Genomic DNA, 17,637 nt, shown 5'->3' on the forward strand with positions numbered 1-17,637 from the left:
TACGTAGAGGTAGATGCTCGAAAACGACTCACTTGAAGTGCAAATTTTCGGTAATACCAATCCGTGTGGTCAAATTATGAAATTCAACTCAACGTACATATGTACAGATGGGTAAATTATTGGTCAAATTGGGAAAAAATCCACAGCTCAGGTGAGATTTGAACTCACGACCCTTATTCGCTAGACAAGTGCTTTACCAACTAAGCTACCGAGTTATTTGAAATTTGAGTTATGTACGTTGAGTTATTTGAATTTCATAATTTGACCACACGGATTGGTATTACCGAAAATTTGCACTTCAAGTGAGTCGTTTTCGAGCATCTACCTCTACGTCCGCGGTCACCAAAGTGCGGCCCGCGGGCCGCACGTGATGTCTAGTTCTCTATGTTGCCGTAGAATTCCTTGAAATGTTTCTTATGGAAGCTGTTCTACTCCAGAAATTATCAAGAATAACGTTTTGCATGTTTCACAAATCGACCCAGGTGTTGCAATACGACCAGTTGAAAAAATGGGCCTGAGGATCACTGCTCTACGTAGTTACCCGTCGTATCAAATAGAATGCGAACGACGCGTTTGATCGCCTTCCAGGTAGCATTGTTCTTCCTCTACAAGTGGTTGAGGAAGCGTTGCCTGTACGATAGGCAAACAGTTTCAAACAATAAACAAATCGCTTTCGCTCTTCGTACATATGTACAACAGAGATGGTTATATTTGCGGTTTAGGGGAAGATGATATAGATCGATGAGATTAGAATTGAACCTTATGACAACTAAGTTGCCGGGTCATTAATTGGCTCGGTAGCTTAGGCAGCGTCCATTTATTACGTAACGCTAAAATCGACATTTTTAGACCCCCCTCCCCCCTCCGTAACGCTTTTTTGTATGAAAATCCTAAAATTTTTGTATGAACCGTAACGCTGGGCCATACTCCCCCCCTCCCCCTAGAGCGTTACGTAGTTTGTGGACGGCGCCTTAGTTGGTAAAGCACTTGTCTAGCGAATAAGGGTCGTGAGTTCAAATCTCACCTGAGCTGTGGATTTTTTCCCAATTTGACCAATAATTTACCCATCTGTACATATGTACGTTGAGTTATTTGAATTTAATTCTCTCTTGGATGAGTATTCACCACGAGATTTCCATTGAAATAAATGCACTTCTGTTCTTCTCGCTCTTCCGGGTTTGACCCAAGTAACATACTAGTCACAGAAGAGTCACGTCGGCGCAGGTTTTTGTTGAACAGAAGTCACTGTGCTTTACATACCTTACATACGTGCATACATACATTTATTTGTTAAACATCACATTTAAGACAAGACATTATCGACAACAGTACGCCACAATACTCGGTTTGTGGCTGCCGCTCTCCATCCTCGGTCGCGCCCAATGTTCGTAGTTCATCCTTCTCCGCCACACTGCACACCGCCGAAGATCGTCCTTAGCACGAAACTCCGAAAGCTTGCAGGTCCTCCTCGACCATGGTCTATGTTCCCGAAGGGAAACCAAATTTTCCAAAGCAGCTGACTGGTTTTCAGCAACGCTTAAAACTGAAATTTATTTTTAATTCAATTAAATCCATTCCAAGCCTTATTGTTAATCTAAATCTACTTACAAGAAGCGGTTTCCTTGTCCGCTAAATATTTTCAACTTTTCCGGTTGTAACTTGTGTTGGTGTTAGGTACCGCTACCCTAGACTACTTGTCGTTCACGAATGCTTGGGGATATCGTTTAGGACAAATGCTGTTGCTTTCCTTTCCGTTTGCAGGCGTTTGCAGGTATCTACCAGGTTGATCTTCACAGCCACTAGAGAATATACGATAAGTACTTTACATTATTTGTATACCCTAATTACACCTTTCTTCCTTTCTGTTTTTACCTACAAAATAGTATGAACTATCTCGAGAGGAATCTTAATTTTCACGCTCAATATCACTGCACTTGTAAATTACTCGACCTCAAATTGTGGTGGAAATTTGGAAGTCAATTATCACTAAATCACAACTATTCTTTTTCCAATATCGAATAGCAACCTTTTCCCTCTTCAACAGTTGTTTTGCTATTTTGTTTTGCCTATCTACACTACCACTATTGTGCACGAATTTGTGCGAGCTGTCATGCTCATTCATTTATGCTAGACTAGACGGGTTCAATATTAGACCTGTTCAATTATTTAATTGAACTTACTTCGGCGTTGCAACAGTCTATGTCTCGTGTCCGTGGTGTCCATGGTGCATTTGGTGCGTGTTTGAATCTTTTTCGACTGCAGTTTCTTTTGGAGCCCGACTCCGCTGATGATGCGCCTCCGAATTTCTCGGCTCACGTTGTTGTCAGCCGTCAGTAAGGATCCGAGGTAGACGAATTCCTCCACCACCTCGAAAGTATCCCCGTCTATCGTAACATTACTACCCAGACGGATCCGGTCGTTTTCGGTTCCGCCTACCAGCATGTACTTTGTTTTTGAGGCATTCACCACCAGTCCGACCTTTGCTGCTTCGCGTTTCAGGCGGGTGTACAGTTCTGCCACCGTTCCAAATGTTCTAGCGATAATGTCCATGTCGTCCGCAAAGCACACAAATTGACCGGATTTTGTGAAAATCGTTCCCCGGCTGTTGAGCCCGGCTCGTCGCATCACACCTTCCAGCGCGATGTTGAAGAGTAGACATGAGAGTCCGTCACCTTGTCGCAGTCCCCGGCGAGATACGAATGAACTGGATAGTTCACCCGAAATCCTTACGCAGTTTTGCACACCGTCCATCGTTGCTTTAATCAGTCTAGTCAGCTTCCCAGGAAAGCCGTTTTCGTCCATGATTCTCCATAGCTCTGCGCGGTCGATACTATCGTATGCCGCTTTGAAGTCGATGAACAGGTGGTGCGTTGGGACCTGGTATTCACGGCATTTCTGGAGGATTTGCCGTACGGTAAAGATCTGGTCCGTTGTCGACCGGCCGTCGATGAAGCCGGCTTGATAACTTCCCACGAACTCATTTGTTTTAGGTGACAGACGACGGAAGATGATCTGCGATAGCACTTTGTACGCAGCATTCAAAATAGTGATCGCCCTGAAGTTCTCACATTCCAAATGGTCGCCTTTCTTGTGAATGGGGCAGATTACCCCTTCCTTCCACTCCTCCGGTAGCTGTTCGGTTTCCCAGATCCTGACTATCAGCCGATGCAACAGGTGGCCAACTTTTCTGGGCCCATCTTGATGAGTTCAGCTGCGATACCATCCTTACCAGCTGCTTTGTTGGTTTTGAGCTGGTGAATGGCATCCTTAACTTCCCTCAGCGTGGGAGTTGGTTAATTTCCGTCCTCCGCTGCACTGGCGTCGTCGTTCCTTCCGTTGCCGTGGGCTCCCGTGCCTACGTTCTCCACGCCGTTCAGGTGCTGATCAAGGGGGAGTCGCTGAGCACATCTTTACTTGCGCCAATTATTTTCAGTGTGCCACCGGGTATTGAAATGTGCCTCAGTGTGCCCCGAAGTGCCACTGCTTGATGATTCAGATTTTGCTTGGCAAATACCAAGACAACCAACTGTTTGTTTTCATTTCACAGGTCAAATGCACATGGTTGCCTAGTTTTTTCACCCAAACTCAATTGTCAAAATTGTGCCTCAGAGTGCCTCGGTGTGCCACACAGCGTATAAGACGGTGTGCTTGGCACCTCTTGGCACAATGTTCCAAGCGACTATCCCCTTGGTGCTGATCGAAGTGCTGCTTCCACCTTTTGATCACCTCACGTCCGTCCGTCAAGAGGCCTCCGTCTTTATCCCTGCATATTTCGGCTCGTGGCACGGGATGCGTTGCGGGATGCGTAGAGCTTCTGATAGAACTTCCGTGTTTCTTGGGAACGGCACAGCAGTTCCATTTCTTCGCACTCTGCTTCTTCCAGAGATGATCTTTACGTCGTGGGTTGGGTAGCGGTCGTACTCGCGTTCGAGCTGCGCGTAAAATGCGTCCTGCTAGAAGTAAGTCACAGTGACTTCTGCGTAACAAAAACCTGCGTCACCGTGGCTCTTCTGTGACAAGTGTGTTACTTGGCGAGCACCATGTTGGTAGTGAAATCAACAGATCCAACCATGGATCCAACGACGACTTGAATGGCTTCTTCCTGGGATCTCTTTTCGCCAGCTGGACGAACGATGGCATGGACGGCGGCTACGGAGTCGACCGCGTTCGTGGGAGAAATCCTGATTACTGATAAGTCTTCATCCAGGCGTGTCTCTAGTGCTTTGATGCGTTTTTGTCGAGGAGTGATGTCGATGTGCTCGAATTTTGAGTTTTTGAACGGCTGCGATCTGCTCCTGGGGTGCTTCCTAAATGGTGTCCGCCACCTCCGTTTAGCGAGCGTCGCAGTTGCCATGGTGGCAATGATGGAGTGATTGGTTATAAATATGAAGGGCTCGCCACTGGAGATTAGACAGTCACAGTACGATACTGGTGTGACCTACTTCACCCAGATGGCACATCTCGAACAGGAGAATGCTAGATCATTGGTAGGTAGGTAGGACATACCGAAGAGCACGCTACTCAATCGCTATGCTCCTGACGGCTTGTCTTCGGTGTTCAACGATACGATCAAGCGTAAGATCGTACCTCAGGTGGTTTACATAGATGGATAGTTTAGAATAAGGTTTGAAGATAGGGGATAGGGCCTATTTTATTCCTTCAGGAAGGAATTACATAAGCTTTTCAAGGCTGTTGACAAAACACGATTACAATATATATTAACAATTATTATCTGTTTCTTTTCTCAGGAATTTTCATCGATCCATCCATATGGCCGGTGGTGCAGTCGATTGTCGATTCGCTGGACTACAACATCTACCCATATCCATCGTCGAGCGATCTGCTCTACACAAAGGCGGCTCATCTTCTCTACGAGCTACCGTGGTCGAACCCCAACTCATCGATAGCGGTCCGATCGGAATCGGTGGAAACGTCCAACAAGTTTACCGCCATCTGCCGGCACGAGCATCTGTGTTTGGAAAACTTTCCCAGCGATCATACAATTTTCATCATTCTGGGGCTTACGCGATCCGTCAGTTTCGCAACGAATGGAACGTTGATTGTGGTGTTGTCCGGGGAAGATATGCTCTTCGTTTCAGGTTTGAAGGTTAAATTTGTGTGGGTTGGTATTTTCTGAACTTTTCTTTTTTTCAGATCTACCCAACGAATCATACGTTATTGCTGAGAATGAAATCAACTTGGCATGGATGGAGGATAAATTACTTATAGATAGTGATCGTTACGGAACGAAGATTTTGGCCAGTGATGTGCTTTCCGCGGGCTCGGTATTTCTGGAAGTCGTTGAGCTATTAAACTTGCGAACGGGAAATAATTGCTCAGATACCGATGAAGGTCTTTGCTCAAATATAAATGGAACATTGGATAACTGGAAGTACTACGCGAAGCTTCCAACTCAGAAAATTATTTCAATGCTCAATTTGGACAACTTTACACAATCAATGACGTTTGAAATGCGCCAAAAATTTGGCTTCAAGGCGAACAATAGTGAAGAGGTATTGGATTTGAAGCCGATAGCCAGCTCAAATATGGTGACAAACGTTACGACACTGTTTCACCTGAATGAATTCAAAGAGCAATCCCATGAACCTTTGAAACTAGGAAACATCTTCTTCTGTAGCAAAGAGTTCGAAATTCGCCATCCCGACTACATTGAACATCGTCGCCCAATCTATCACGGGAATGATTACTACGAAATGTACTGGCAAGTCAAACAAGAAGCTTGGGTAGCAGCAGGACTAACCATTGCCTCCCTCGGAATCCTGTTCTGCCTAGCTATACTGATTTTCTTGATTGTTCGTGTCTGCATGGATGACGTACTGGAAGGAAACCCCCTGAGCAGCATACTGCTGTTGATTAGCTTGATATTCCAGTTTGCATCGTTTCTTCCTTTTAGTCTCGAATACACGGGCTACATGCCAGATCTTCTACACAAAGCTGATACCATCTACACGTGGAATACGCTATGCACGGTCAAGATCTTCCTCTTATCAGTATGCTATTGCACAACGTTTTCCTTGCTGCTCTGTCGTGCTATTATGCTAGCGTCAATTGGTAGCGAAGGAGGATTCCTTTCGCACGTCAACGGCTATCTTCAGAGTGTAATTTGCATGTTCAGTACCTTAGTTCAGCTGGGACTCTCTACGCAACTGGTCGTCGTTTTGCATGCAAATTCACACAACATTTCTTGTAATGAAATCTACTATGGAAACTGGTTCTGGGCGACCATTGCCTACGATGGGCTACTTCTGGCAGCGTTGATCGTCCTGTCGCCATACATTTTTAGATCTCAAAGAAACTATCGGGAAGGAATGCTCCTAGTAACAGGATCGATACTTTGCCTGGTGATATGGACAACGTGGATACCGCTCTGTGTATTTGGCTACGAGTGGCGGGAAGCAGCCGTGTCCTTGGGTTTGGTAGCAACTGCCCTTGCCGTCTTGGTGGGAATCATGATTCCAAGATGTTTCCTGATGGTTCGCAGCATCGCACGTTCCGATCTCGTTCAAGCGCTTCCATCGCTCACATCACTTGCCTTTGCTCAAGCCAACCAGTACATCTCGGAACAGGTTCGTTGAATCCATCACTTCTTCAAACAATTTCTATCATTCCCTCCCATCTCCCATTCCAGAGTGTATACGAATGCGTCAACCCAGCAATGCGACAGCAGAGGTCCAACACGACCGAAACTTTCATGGAGCACGATATCGACGATCCGTACATGGCGACGAGCGAGATTCCGACGCTGCCACTGAGGGGCAACCGAAGGAACCACCTTCAACCGGAACTGAACGGACTCAACGGAACGGCAACGGATTTCTACGGAATCACCAATCCATATAGCTGTTCGGACTCGATCGCATCCGAACACTCGCCGAACAAAATCACTCGATTCTAGCACGGATAGATGCGGATTTCGTTTAGTACTTTTTTATTCGTTTCTGTGAGAATGTCATTCCAAAGATATTAGGATTGTTAAGAATTTGTGCTACTCGAACAACCACTTTAAGACCTTTTGATCTAGTCAACGTAACTGTATGCCTTATTTAAGTGTAAAATGATTTCTCAATTATTTATGTATGTACAGGTAAGAATAAACAAATAATGAAGTATTGATGATGTACAAAAGAAGGATTTAAATTTTGATGACATTTTATATTATAACTCAACTTGCTGTTGGTTGGCCCATCATTTTCTCTGTAATTCAAGTACGATTCGGGAGACCGTGGAAGTAATCCCACTTGTTCAACACATCCTTTCAACAATGTTGTCCGGAGTGATATCTCTACCGCATACTCAACCTTTGCTCCACGAAGCGTTGGTATTCAAAGAACACATGCTCCACGGCATACACTATCCGGAACCCCTAAGTGGTGTATTGGCACACTCAATGGCGGCCCAGCTGGCACTGTTGAACGCATTCTTTACGATCAGCGTCACGACAGCGCAGTAGCGGATTCCCACTCGCTTCTTTTGAATCGTTATCTCGGTCGTTTTTGTTACAGCCTTAATAACGTACACCGTCATTCGACCCTTCCGGAAGCCAAGCTGGTTATGCGAGAGCCCAGAGTTATCTGGTTTCTCAGTAATAGACCGTCAGCCTCGACAGAATTATCCTCTCCAAGGCTACTGCCGGGATACCGTCGGACCCGAAGCCTTGTTCAACTTAAGTGACTTCGCTATTGTGATGAGCTCGTCGGTCGTTACTGGGGAGATCTCACTTTCGCCGTTTCGACCATAGGGGACGGGAGCCCATAGTATTGTATAGTGGCGAGGAAACAACGTTTCCACGATCTTATGCAGCTTCTCGGAAGAGTGTTCGTTCACCCAAGGGGTCATTTTGGCTGCTCGGCAGAGATTTTCGAAGCACGCCCTCTTATGCGTCTTAATCTTTTTGTTCAGTTCCAGTTTAGGCCTTACTTTGTTCCTATCTACCCTCATCGGTGCGAGCTCTTTGCAACCTCCGTCTAGCTCTTAGGCAGGATGAACTGAGTTCTGCGATTTCTGGACACCACCAGTATATCGGTTTGCGTCAATTTCTGGGTAGGGATCACTTTGGCATTGCGGCGTCACATGCATGGCTTACGGTTCCGAATAGGTTATTGCTGGATAGATCATCGGTCTTACCCTCCATAAGCAATGCTCTACAAAGCGCGAGGTCAGCCATCCCCGATGACGGTCGATGACTTTCGGCTATGGCCGTCTTCCGCCGTGTTCCGCCCTGTATCGAATCGCAAGATGGTTACTGTGCGTGTTTTCATCTTCGACCCGTCAGTCCGAGCTAAAGTTTAGACCCGGGCTCCAAAATGTCACATTCGGCAGGACGCTGCACCGTTCCTACTGTTGGTTTTTCCGTTGCCCATGTTCGCAACATCCACGGTCAGTCTAGCCATTGCTTCGAGTAGTGCAATAGTACACCCGTCGATCTTTGCTATTACGAAGCGGAAGGATGCGCTATGGGTCCAATAGTAGGGCGATGTATGTTCTTGACTTCGAGAGTGACTGCCACAGCTACTGTTGTGCGGCTTCACAGTGGTTCAGGTTTAGCTGTATAACCTGTATTATCGTCAGTTGGTTCGATCTTCTCGCGTGGCTGGAAATTTAAGCCCACCCGTCGTGTGACCCTTGTTCACCGTACAAATCAGGCATTTTGATGCCGAGTTGCACTTACTGGCGATGTTGCCCTCCACTCCGCATTTCCTGCAGAGCTTGCTCCTGTTGGAGCCTTTGCACGCCCACGACTTATGTCCTTGCTCAAAGCACTTGAAGCCCGCCACTGGCGTCTCGTACATGCTGAACGGGCACACTGATCAGCTTACCTTTATCTTGCCGACTGCAGTCGCCTTGTTCACCTCCCCTACGGGGAGCTTTTTTTTCCTTCTAAACCATAGGGGGAAAAATCTGCTCAACAGACGCCCTAACAGGAAGGTTAGGGTAGTGTGGGGTTAAGGCCGTCTTCTACAATATTAGTAAAAGTCAGGACTACTCTCTCCTTGACCCACTAAAACACATTCCTATGGTCGCCAAACCCTTCGTCTCTCCAGAACCACCAAGAAGGCATTGCTTCAGAGAGGAGCTAGTGCACATCGCACCCTCAAGGTTAGCGTAGCCTGCAGCAACGAACATCGATGACTCGCTTTGGAGAGTCCATCACAGTAGCATGCTGGCGCTTAGCCAGTTTCCCGAGTGGTCCGCACCACTCCCTTTGTCCTTGGAAGGCGGGCAGGGTCAACCCCACCCGTGCCCAACTGCTTGCCGGGGACCCTTTCCCAACCGCGGGCTCGGATCCAACCCAGTAGACCGACGCCACGACAGCACCGCTACCGGGACTTCCTCTCCGCGGCCACTTAATCGCAGTAAGGGTCGATCTCGACCGCAGGGCACCGGTCTGACCTACGAAGCCAACTCCGAACCCCTAGACCACCTCTTGTACTGCATCTGGGCTAGCCATTTTCTGATTCCACGCACCACCTCCTCTGTAGCTCCCAGACGATATGGGTGATAGCCGTTGAAACGGCGTTCCAGCTAACCTCATCCCTACACGTCCTCTGGACCAAATAGTCCGGAGTTGTGTCCTCCCCGCATGTGGCAAGCATGCGGTCTACGGGGAGCTTGATAGTGGCAATTTGCATACCTGCCGGGCCCTTTCGCAGGTGGATCGATGCACTAGATACATCTACTTCGCACTGCTGTTAAAGTGCAACTGCGAGCTCATTTGTGTCGGTGATCTCGTCCAGGTTTTAAACTGGAGAGTCGCCTTTAAGGCTCTTAGCTCTAAGTCAAATCTATGGATTTGTTTTTGCAAAAAAAAAAAAACAAAATCAAATTACTAATTACTAATTGGCTCATTACCATATAAAATTTGATTTTAAATTCACAAGAAATTCAATCAGATTTAAAGTCAGAATCACCGATACAAATTGAACATGGGTTCCGGCTAAAATTGCTTCATCAATTTCCAGAATTCCTCCTAGAAATAAAGCTATACAATTTCATTTCTCCATAAACTTTCACCAGAAGTTAATTTTACGATTTTTTTCGTTTATTTTGAAAGTTTCCAGAAATGACCCTTAAGGCGAAACTGGAAGCATTTCCTCATTCTTTTGGTTTTTGATTATTTCTAAAATAACGAAGCAATATTTTCAAAATCGGTTGTCGTGCACATGTAGAACATGGATCAAGGTATCTTCTGATTTTTTTTGTGGTGGAAAAAGTTTTCCATTTTTACAGAAACCATTTTTTTGTAAAATTTTATTCAAAAATGGTTTCTGCAAAAACGAAAAACATTTTCCACCACGAAAAAATTAGAAGATACCTTGATCCATACTCTATATGTGCACGAAAACCGATTTTGAAAATATTGCTTCGTTATTTTATAAAAAACCAAAAAAACAAGGAAATTGATCCAGTTTCGCCTTAAAGTTGTGTTATTAACTTATGCTACCAGAACCTATAATCTAACAAAATCAAAAATTTCTTTGGTTACTTACTTTTGTTTTGTAACCACCATATGAAACTTTTTGACCACAATCCGGAACGAAATGTAATCCCATCTTACTAAAATTCACGCAATTTGTAGATCGTGGCCAAAAATTCAGCTAATGGATCACTGTAAGCTGAGATGCTAGGTTCCAAACTTGAGCATTTTGTATGGAAAAACAGCATTCGATTACTAACTTTTGAACATGAAAAGTGAGTAGCTGCACAATTATACCATGCTGGAAAACCGTAGGTTATCGCTGGTTTGAACACCGTCTTATACAGCAACAGCTTAGAGTTTATGTCCAGGTGTGAACGGCGATTTGTCAACGGGTAGAGCATCCCAATGAGTTTGTCACACTTGCTTAAAACATTTTTTATGTTTGCGGCAAAAGTCAGTTTCCGGTCTAGGGTTAAGCCCAGATATCCTACGTCGTCTAACCAAAGAACTTGGCGACCCCAAACTGTAATCTCGTTTCTCGGGAGTTTTCGAGGACTTCGTTTCCGGGTAAAGAAGATTGCTTGAGACTTGTCAGCATTTGATTTAATCTTCCATTTCTTTTGATACCTTTCGATTGCGTTTTGGGCTCAGCCCAATGGGCTGCTTGCAGCTTGGTAATCACAATAGCTGGATCGGAGTCCGAAGCAATAAAACCACAGAGAACAGACGTTTAAGCTCGAATAACAATGCGTCAAAATCGTGTGTAAGCAATTTAAGTGTACCTCAACGCCACCAACGGAGACTGCCCTACTTATAAACTCGATTTGACCACACGATGGCAGGGTTCACCGTTAAATCACACTAACCCACAAAGCGACACGAGCGCCAAACGACCAAAAACGGCGAACACCGGAAACAAAAATGACAACACAACAATGTAAGTGATGGGATGCTAGCGCCACGCAACGGGAGCATAACCACATACTCTGATATGACCGTTACAAAGTTTTACACAAGGCAGAAAGCAAAGATAGACGTCTGTTCTCTGTGGTTGGATGGAATCGAGGAGTCTTTATTCGGTTTCGGAATGGTGATTACCACGGCGTGTTTCCAACTGGTTGGAAAGTATCCAAAGCGAATACATGCAGAGAAGATTTTTGCGAGAAATATGACGGCTTTACGAGGTAACTTCTTGAGCACACAGTTTCGGTTTTTTTTTCCGGACCAGGAGCTTTTTTTGATTTGGGCTTTCATATGATTTGAGCTATTTCCTTTGAACGAATCAGCCACGGATGACCTCTAGTCAAGTCAGTCTGAACGATAAGAGCGATTGATTTATTTACGGCTGTGACTGTTTTAGGATCGTCTGGCAGCTGATCAGTGTGCGCTTTCGCGAAACTCCTTGCCAGAAGTTTCGCTTTCTCTAGAGGAGAAGCAACCATGCTGTCATCTTGGCGCAATGGTGGACTGTACTTGATCGACTTCCGCAAAGCCTTTGTTATTTTCCACAATGCGTCGCGATTTCCGTTCAACGAACGAAGAGTCTCGTTGAATCTGCTGTAATTCGCCTGATCACATTCTTGTCGGATTCTACGGTTCAGCGCTAGCACAATGTCCCAGTAGATAGGATCCCTTCTTCTGTACCACTGACGCCGGCGTTTGTTCCGCAACGCGATCAATCTACGTTTAGTCTCTGGAATTTCCGCTACTTTGTAGGTACTTTTCTGGACTTCCGGGATCGAAACAGCTTCAGCGTCCAATAACGTTGTTGTCAGGAACCGAATGGCGGAATCAACGTCAGCTTCGTTATTGAGGGTTGTAGTGACCGGATCGAGCAAATCCAACATAATGTTGATTTCACGCTGGAATCGCGGCCAGTCCGCTCGTGAGTAGCAACGGTACTTCGGTGTTGATGCTATGATTGGAGCAGAGAGCCTGACGCTGAACGTTACAGGAAAGTGATCCGATGACAACTCGTTGTGTGCGACCGGCTTAGTCATGTCCAGCAGGTTTTTGAGAGAGTTAGATCCAAAAGTGAAGTAATTAAAGAAGTGTTTCAGAACCTTGGGAAAAAAATCATTCTGTATTAGCAACAGTTAGCTGTATTAGCACAAACTGTTGAACGCTTTTATCATTCACATCGTACATTGATCTAACTATCTTTTTGAATATTTTTTTAGCATTGGGCAAAAAGGTTTCCAAATCGAATAATTTTTGAAATGGGACGTCTGTTTGTGTGTGCTATTGTTATGTGGGATATTTTCTTCATCTTCTTAAAAAAAAAACAAGATTTTCATAAGCGAGTATATTTTATACGCAAAAAAGTCTTACCACTAGATTTATTTGATAGATTTGTAGTCTAACCAGATGCCCCCTACCGGGTACAACATAAACATTTTTGGTTCAAAAGTCAAGGGAACTTGCGTCTTTGAATTCACCGTTAGTTCAAACTTGTCCAATATCTCGACGATTCCTCGCTTCACCTGAGCAATGGCAAATCGCATTCCAAGGCACATTCGGGGTCCTTCGCCGAATGGGAGGAAAACTCCTCGTTCTCTGTAAGGCTTGGTTCCGCCATTTTCGGGCGAAAATCTATCAGGGTCGAATTTTTCTGGATCTTGGTAATACTGTGGATCGAGTTGAACAAAGTATGGAATAGTGACTGCAGTTCCAGCTGATACCGGTATTTTCTTGCCTTTCGGTCCAACCAGGACCGTGTCTTCAGTGCAACGTTTCGCCAGAACGGGAATGATTGGATGCAGTCTGAGCGACTCGTTAAGAACTTGATCCAGATAGGTCATTTCTCCAATTGTATCATAATTCACTCCGCCTTTGTTGGCTTGGACATTGCGAATTTCGTCTCTCAACCGGCTCTGTATTTCTGGATGAGATGCCAAATCGTAAAGACAGTATGTCATTACCAAGCTGGATGTTTCAAAACCATCGGCGAAGAACGACACTCCGTGACCTGCCATATCGATTTCCGAAATTTGTTTCTTCTCTTGCAGGGACAAGAGGTGATCAAGGTAGTCATTTCGAACGATATTGTTATCCTTACGATGGCGAATGGCATCCTGCATTATGCGAATAAAGAAGTGTTCAACTTCCTTGGGGACGAATGAAAATTTGTAGAAATTTTTGATCGATGGCAAGAATGTTGTCACCATCAGAATTAGTTGAGCTGCGAAATTGAAGTCCATAATGCGTCGACCCATTTCCCGGATCTCTGGTTTGTCCTTGGAAAACGACTGTGCGTCGATGGCGAATACGCAGTTGGAAACGACATCGGTGGTGTATTTGGCCATGAGCTAATAATAGAAAATGTTTCATTAGAGCAAAGCACATCGATAAATTTCATCAAATTACTTCTTTCGTGTCCAGAGCGCTTGAACTTTGTTTCTTAACGTATGCTGTCATCCGATCACATACTTCATCCATGAGGGTGGAAAGAGCCTTTATCTGAGAAATAGAAGAAATAAATAAATATTGAAAATTTGCTCGCGCATTTCAATACATACCCGGTTGTTCGTGAAGGCCGGTGTGATTTCCGCTCGGCGTGTTTTCCATTTTTCTCCCGACAAACTGAATGGATTCCTAGCGAACAGGGGGTCGGACTTTTCATCCACAACATCGGAGAATTCGTTTGCCGCAAAGTAACGGAAGCCCTTGATCATCACCTCTTTGATGAGCTCTGGATCACGGATCATCAGCTGGGGTGTCCGAACGCTGAAGTAACCCACTACGGGCTCGGATTTGAAGTCACTGTTAAGGAAAGATGGTTGTGATTAACGATTTGAACATAAGCTACGTCAATTATTCTTCTAAGTTGCATTTCATTTGGAAATATATAATGGACAATTAATGTAGGAATTTCTATCGAAATTCCCAAAATTCTTTAGGAAATTTTAAACAGTCAAAGCCAAGTACTATACTATATTGTCAAAAATAATTTAGAATATCTTCGGCAAATTTATCGCCAAATGCTTGAAATTTTTAAAATAAACATTTTTAAAGTTTTTTGGAAGCTTATTTAAGTAAATCTGGGATGTATCTAATATATTTTCTACAGCAGTTTTTTACCAAGAACTCGGGCTCCGTTCTCCTACTTTGGCCGTTTTTTTTTTACCAAAAACTTTTCAAGCAATCTTTGATCCAAATTCAATATTATTTTTTGTCATTTCATTACATGCTCTGTCAGATATACATACTAAGATGATTTATCTTGTGTGCATTTCATAAAGTTTTTTTTTTCGAAAACCTTGTTCAGAAATTCAAGGATTCGGATGTGTATCTTCCAAGGATTTCCTTAGCAAAAATTTCTGAATAACATTCATCAAAAGTGTACTCATCAGCACTGTTTGAACGATTTTGATGACAACTTTTGCCTTAAACATCAACTTCAATTCATTAAAAAACGCCGCTTTTGTAATTCACCGATTGTTGAACAGTTAGCTCTATAATTTTCGTTTTCATTAGTTTTTCCATGCATAACGCCCTGTAATGCTCCTAAACCCCTAAAAACCCCGGGAACGGCACTGAATCGCCCTTGAAACCCAATAAGCCCTTGGAAATCCACTGAAATTTATTGGAATCCCTGGAGCACCCCTGAAACTCATTGCTGAAACCCTGAAATACATTGGAACGCATCTTAAGCTCATCGAAAACCCCTGCAACACCCCTGAAGCCCCTGGAACACACTTGAAATCCTCTGAAGCATCTCTGAAACCTCTGGAACGCCACTTAAGCACCTGTAACGCCCATGAAACCCGTTGGAAACCCCAGGAGCTCTTGAAACCCCCTGAAGCAACCGTGAAATCTCTAAAATGACACTGAAATCACCAGGAACACCTGGAACGCCCCACAACTCGTGTAAAGCCTTCGAAGCTCCTTAAACACCCCTAAAACATCTTAAAAACTTCTGGTTCGCACCTGAAACATCCTGGAAAGCCCCTGACATCATTTGAAAACCCCTGAATCTCCATTATTCGCATAGGAATGCCCCTGGAATCTATTGAAAACCCCTGGAATGACCCTGAAAACTCTTCGAACTCCAATGAAATCAACTGAAACGCCCCTGAAACCATTTGGAACACCTCTGAAACTCCTTGAAAACCCCAGGAACGCACCTGAAACTCTAGAATGCTAATGAAACCCATTAAAAGCACTGAAACACCACCGAAACCCTCGCGAACGCTCCTTAAACTCTCTCGAATGCCCCTGAAGCATCCTGGAGCTTTCCTGAAACCTCTTGAGACCCCCTGAAACGCCTCTGAAACCCCCAGGTACGCTCGTCAAGTGCTTGACGCAAATGTTTTTCCAAGACATTTCCCCAAGAAATGTAAGCAATATCTCTATAATTTCCATCAGAATATTTTTAAGGAGACTCAGTGTTATAGATGATTGGAATTTCAACTTTTTTTTCTAGGTAAAAAAAAACTTGTTCAGTTGCATATGGCTACTGTTAAATGAGGATTTTGTTTGGATGTTTGATCGATGTTTCGGGTAGCTTTCTCAATCTTTAAGTCGAGAACAAATTGTTTTCTACACTCGTGACGTTTCGGCCGAATGATTTTAGTCTTTTTCAAGACAAAGGCCAAAACTCCCCAAAAACCAAAGGCCCCCAAATGATCGCCTTTCATGTGGATGAGACTTGAGATTGGTTCTTTTACTATTGTTCTGTGAAGTTCAGGCTATGCGTATCACACAGGATCTAGCATGTCATCGTAAACCTGGTGGAGGAAATCTGCGACCCGTTGAAAGTGAGATCATTGCTCCTGCTGGCTGGCGTACGAGAAGAAGTTAGACTTGTACTATCAGGAGTACTCCAACCTTCACGAGGAGATCTTGGGCCGCATCCTGACATCGGGATTTGCGGAGCAACATTAGATGCAGTTGGACTTCGCCTGGCTGCTCACTGAGGATAGTTCAGCTATCCACGAACTTGGCTGATAATTACCGTCTTGATGAGAATGAACGCCTTGTTTTAGCTCCCGAAACAGGCAGCGATCAGAGGCTGCTTAGGGGGAGTCCTCTAACAACTCTAAAGTAAAACCATCACATTATTTTGAAACGGCCTTAAACCACGTAAGAAGAGAGCATTCATTAGGAATACTATAGTTTGTCATGTGTGAAATGTGAATCCTCCCATACACAGTGTGACAAGTCGAAGACATATCACTATGAAAAGGGTGCCAATCCCAGAGAAATTTCTCGATTTATCCAGTCTAGAGTTGCCGGCAAACACTGCAGTGTCCAACAACCAATTGTAAAGGGCCTATACTTCACGATTGAACCACGACACTCAACGAGCCCTTTCCAACCATGTCGTAAAGGTCAGCTGACCCTGTGTCCTTACTTACTTACCGGTCAGGCTAAGGCCGGGGTGGCCTCTGCTGTACATAGTAGCCGCCTCCATTCCACTCGGTCCATGGCTGTTTGTCTCCAGTTCCGCACTCTGCGTAGGGTCCGCAGATCGTCCTCCACTTGGTCGACCCACCTAGCTTGCTGCGCTCCACGTCTTCTTGTACCGGTCGGATGACTCTCGAGAACCATTTTAGTCGGGTTGCTATCCGACATCCTGATGACGTGACCCGCCCACCGTAGCCTCCCGATTTTCGCGGTATGGACGATGGTTGGTTCTCCTAGCAGCTGATGCAGCTCGTGGTTCATTCGCCTTCTCCAAGTCCCGTCTTCCATCTGCGCTCCGCCGTAGATGGTACGCAACACCTTCCGTTCGAAAACTCCAAGGGCGCGTTGATCCTCTGCACGTAGGGTCCATGTTTCGTGCCCATAGAGGATGACCGGTCTAATCAGCGTTTTGTAGATGGTTAACTTCGTGTTACGGCGAACTTTATTCGATCGTAGAGTTCTGCGGAGTCCAAAGTAGGCACGATTTCCTGCCACAATGCGCCTCTGAATTTTTCTGCTGGTGTCGTTGTCGTCGGTCACCAGTGAGCCCAAGTACACGAATTCTTCAACCGCCTCGATTTCATCACCGTCGATATGAATTCGGGGTGGCGGGCGCGGTGATTCCTCCCTGGAGCCCTTTGCCATCATGTACTTTGTCTTTGACACATTAATGACTAATCCGATTCGCCTGGCTTCACTCGTTAGTCGGATGTACGTTTCCGCCATCGTCTCAAATTTACGAGCAATAATATCAATATCATCGGCGAAACCAAGCAGCTGAACGGACTTCG

At 44.9% G+C, this 17,637-nt stretch overlaps 2 protein-coding genes across 10 annotated transcripts in view; one reads left to right on the forward strand and one right to left on the reverse strand.

Annotated features, from left to right (window-relative positions):
- Positions 1-7,143, forward strand: part of LOC109398883 (protein bride of sevenless) — a 56,530-nt gene extending 49,387 nt beyond the window's left edge. For all 9 annotated transcript variants that reach the window (XM_062856272.1, XM_062856266.1, XM_062856267.1 and 6 more), the window contains 3 exons: positions 4,749-5,099; positions 5,155-6,587; positions 6,650-7,143. In XM_062856272.1, the coding sequence (XP_062712256.1) occupies positions 4,749-5,099; positions 5,155-6,587; positions 6,650-6,916 (2,051 nt within the window). In that variant the 3' untranslated portion in view covers positions 6,917-7,143. The remainder of the gene's footprint in view (positions 1-4,748; positions 5,100-5,154; positions 6,588-6,649) is intronic.
- A 5,585-nt stretch (positions 7,144-12,728) lies between these two features.
- Positions 12,729-17,637, reverse strand: part of LOC109429227 (uncharacterized) — a 31,152-nt gene continuing 26,243 nt past the window's right edge. The window contains exons 6-8 of the mRNA XM_062857632.1: positions 13,957-14,200; positions 13,805-13,897; positions 12,729-13,746 (exon numbers count right to left, since the gene is read on the reverse strand). Coding sequence (XP_062713616.1) covers positions 12,778-13,746; positions 13,805-13,897; positions 13,957-14,200 — 1,306 coding nt within the window. The 3' untranslated portion in view covers positions 12,729-12,777. The remainder of the gene's footprint in view (positions 13,747-13,804; positions 13,898-13,956; positions 14,201-17,637) is intronic.

Source organism: Aedes albopictus, chromosome 3 (genome assembly GCF_035046485.1).
Source record: "Aedes albopictus strain Foshan chromosome 3, AalbF5, whole genome shotgun sequence".
In the NCBI taxonomy this organism is placed as follows: Eukaryota; Metazoa; Arthropoda; class Insecta; order Diptera; family Culicidae; genus Aedes; species Aedes albopictus.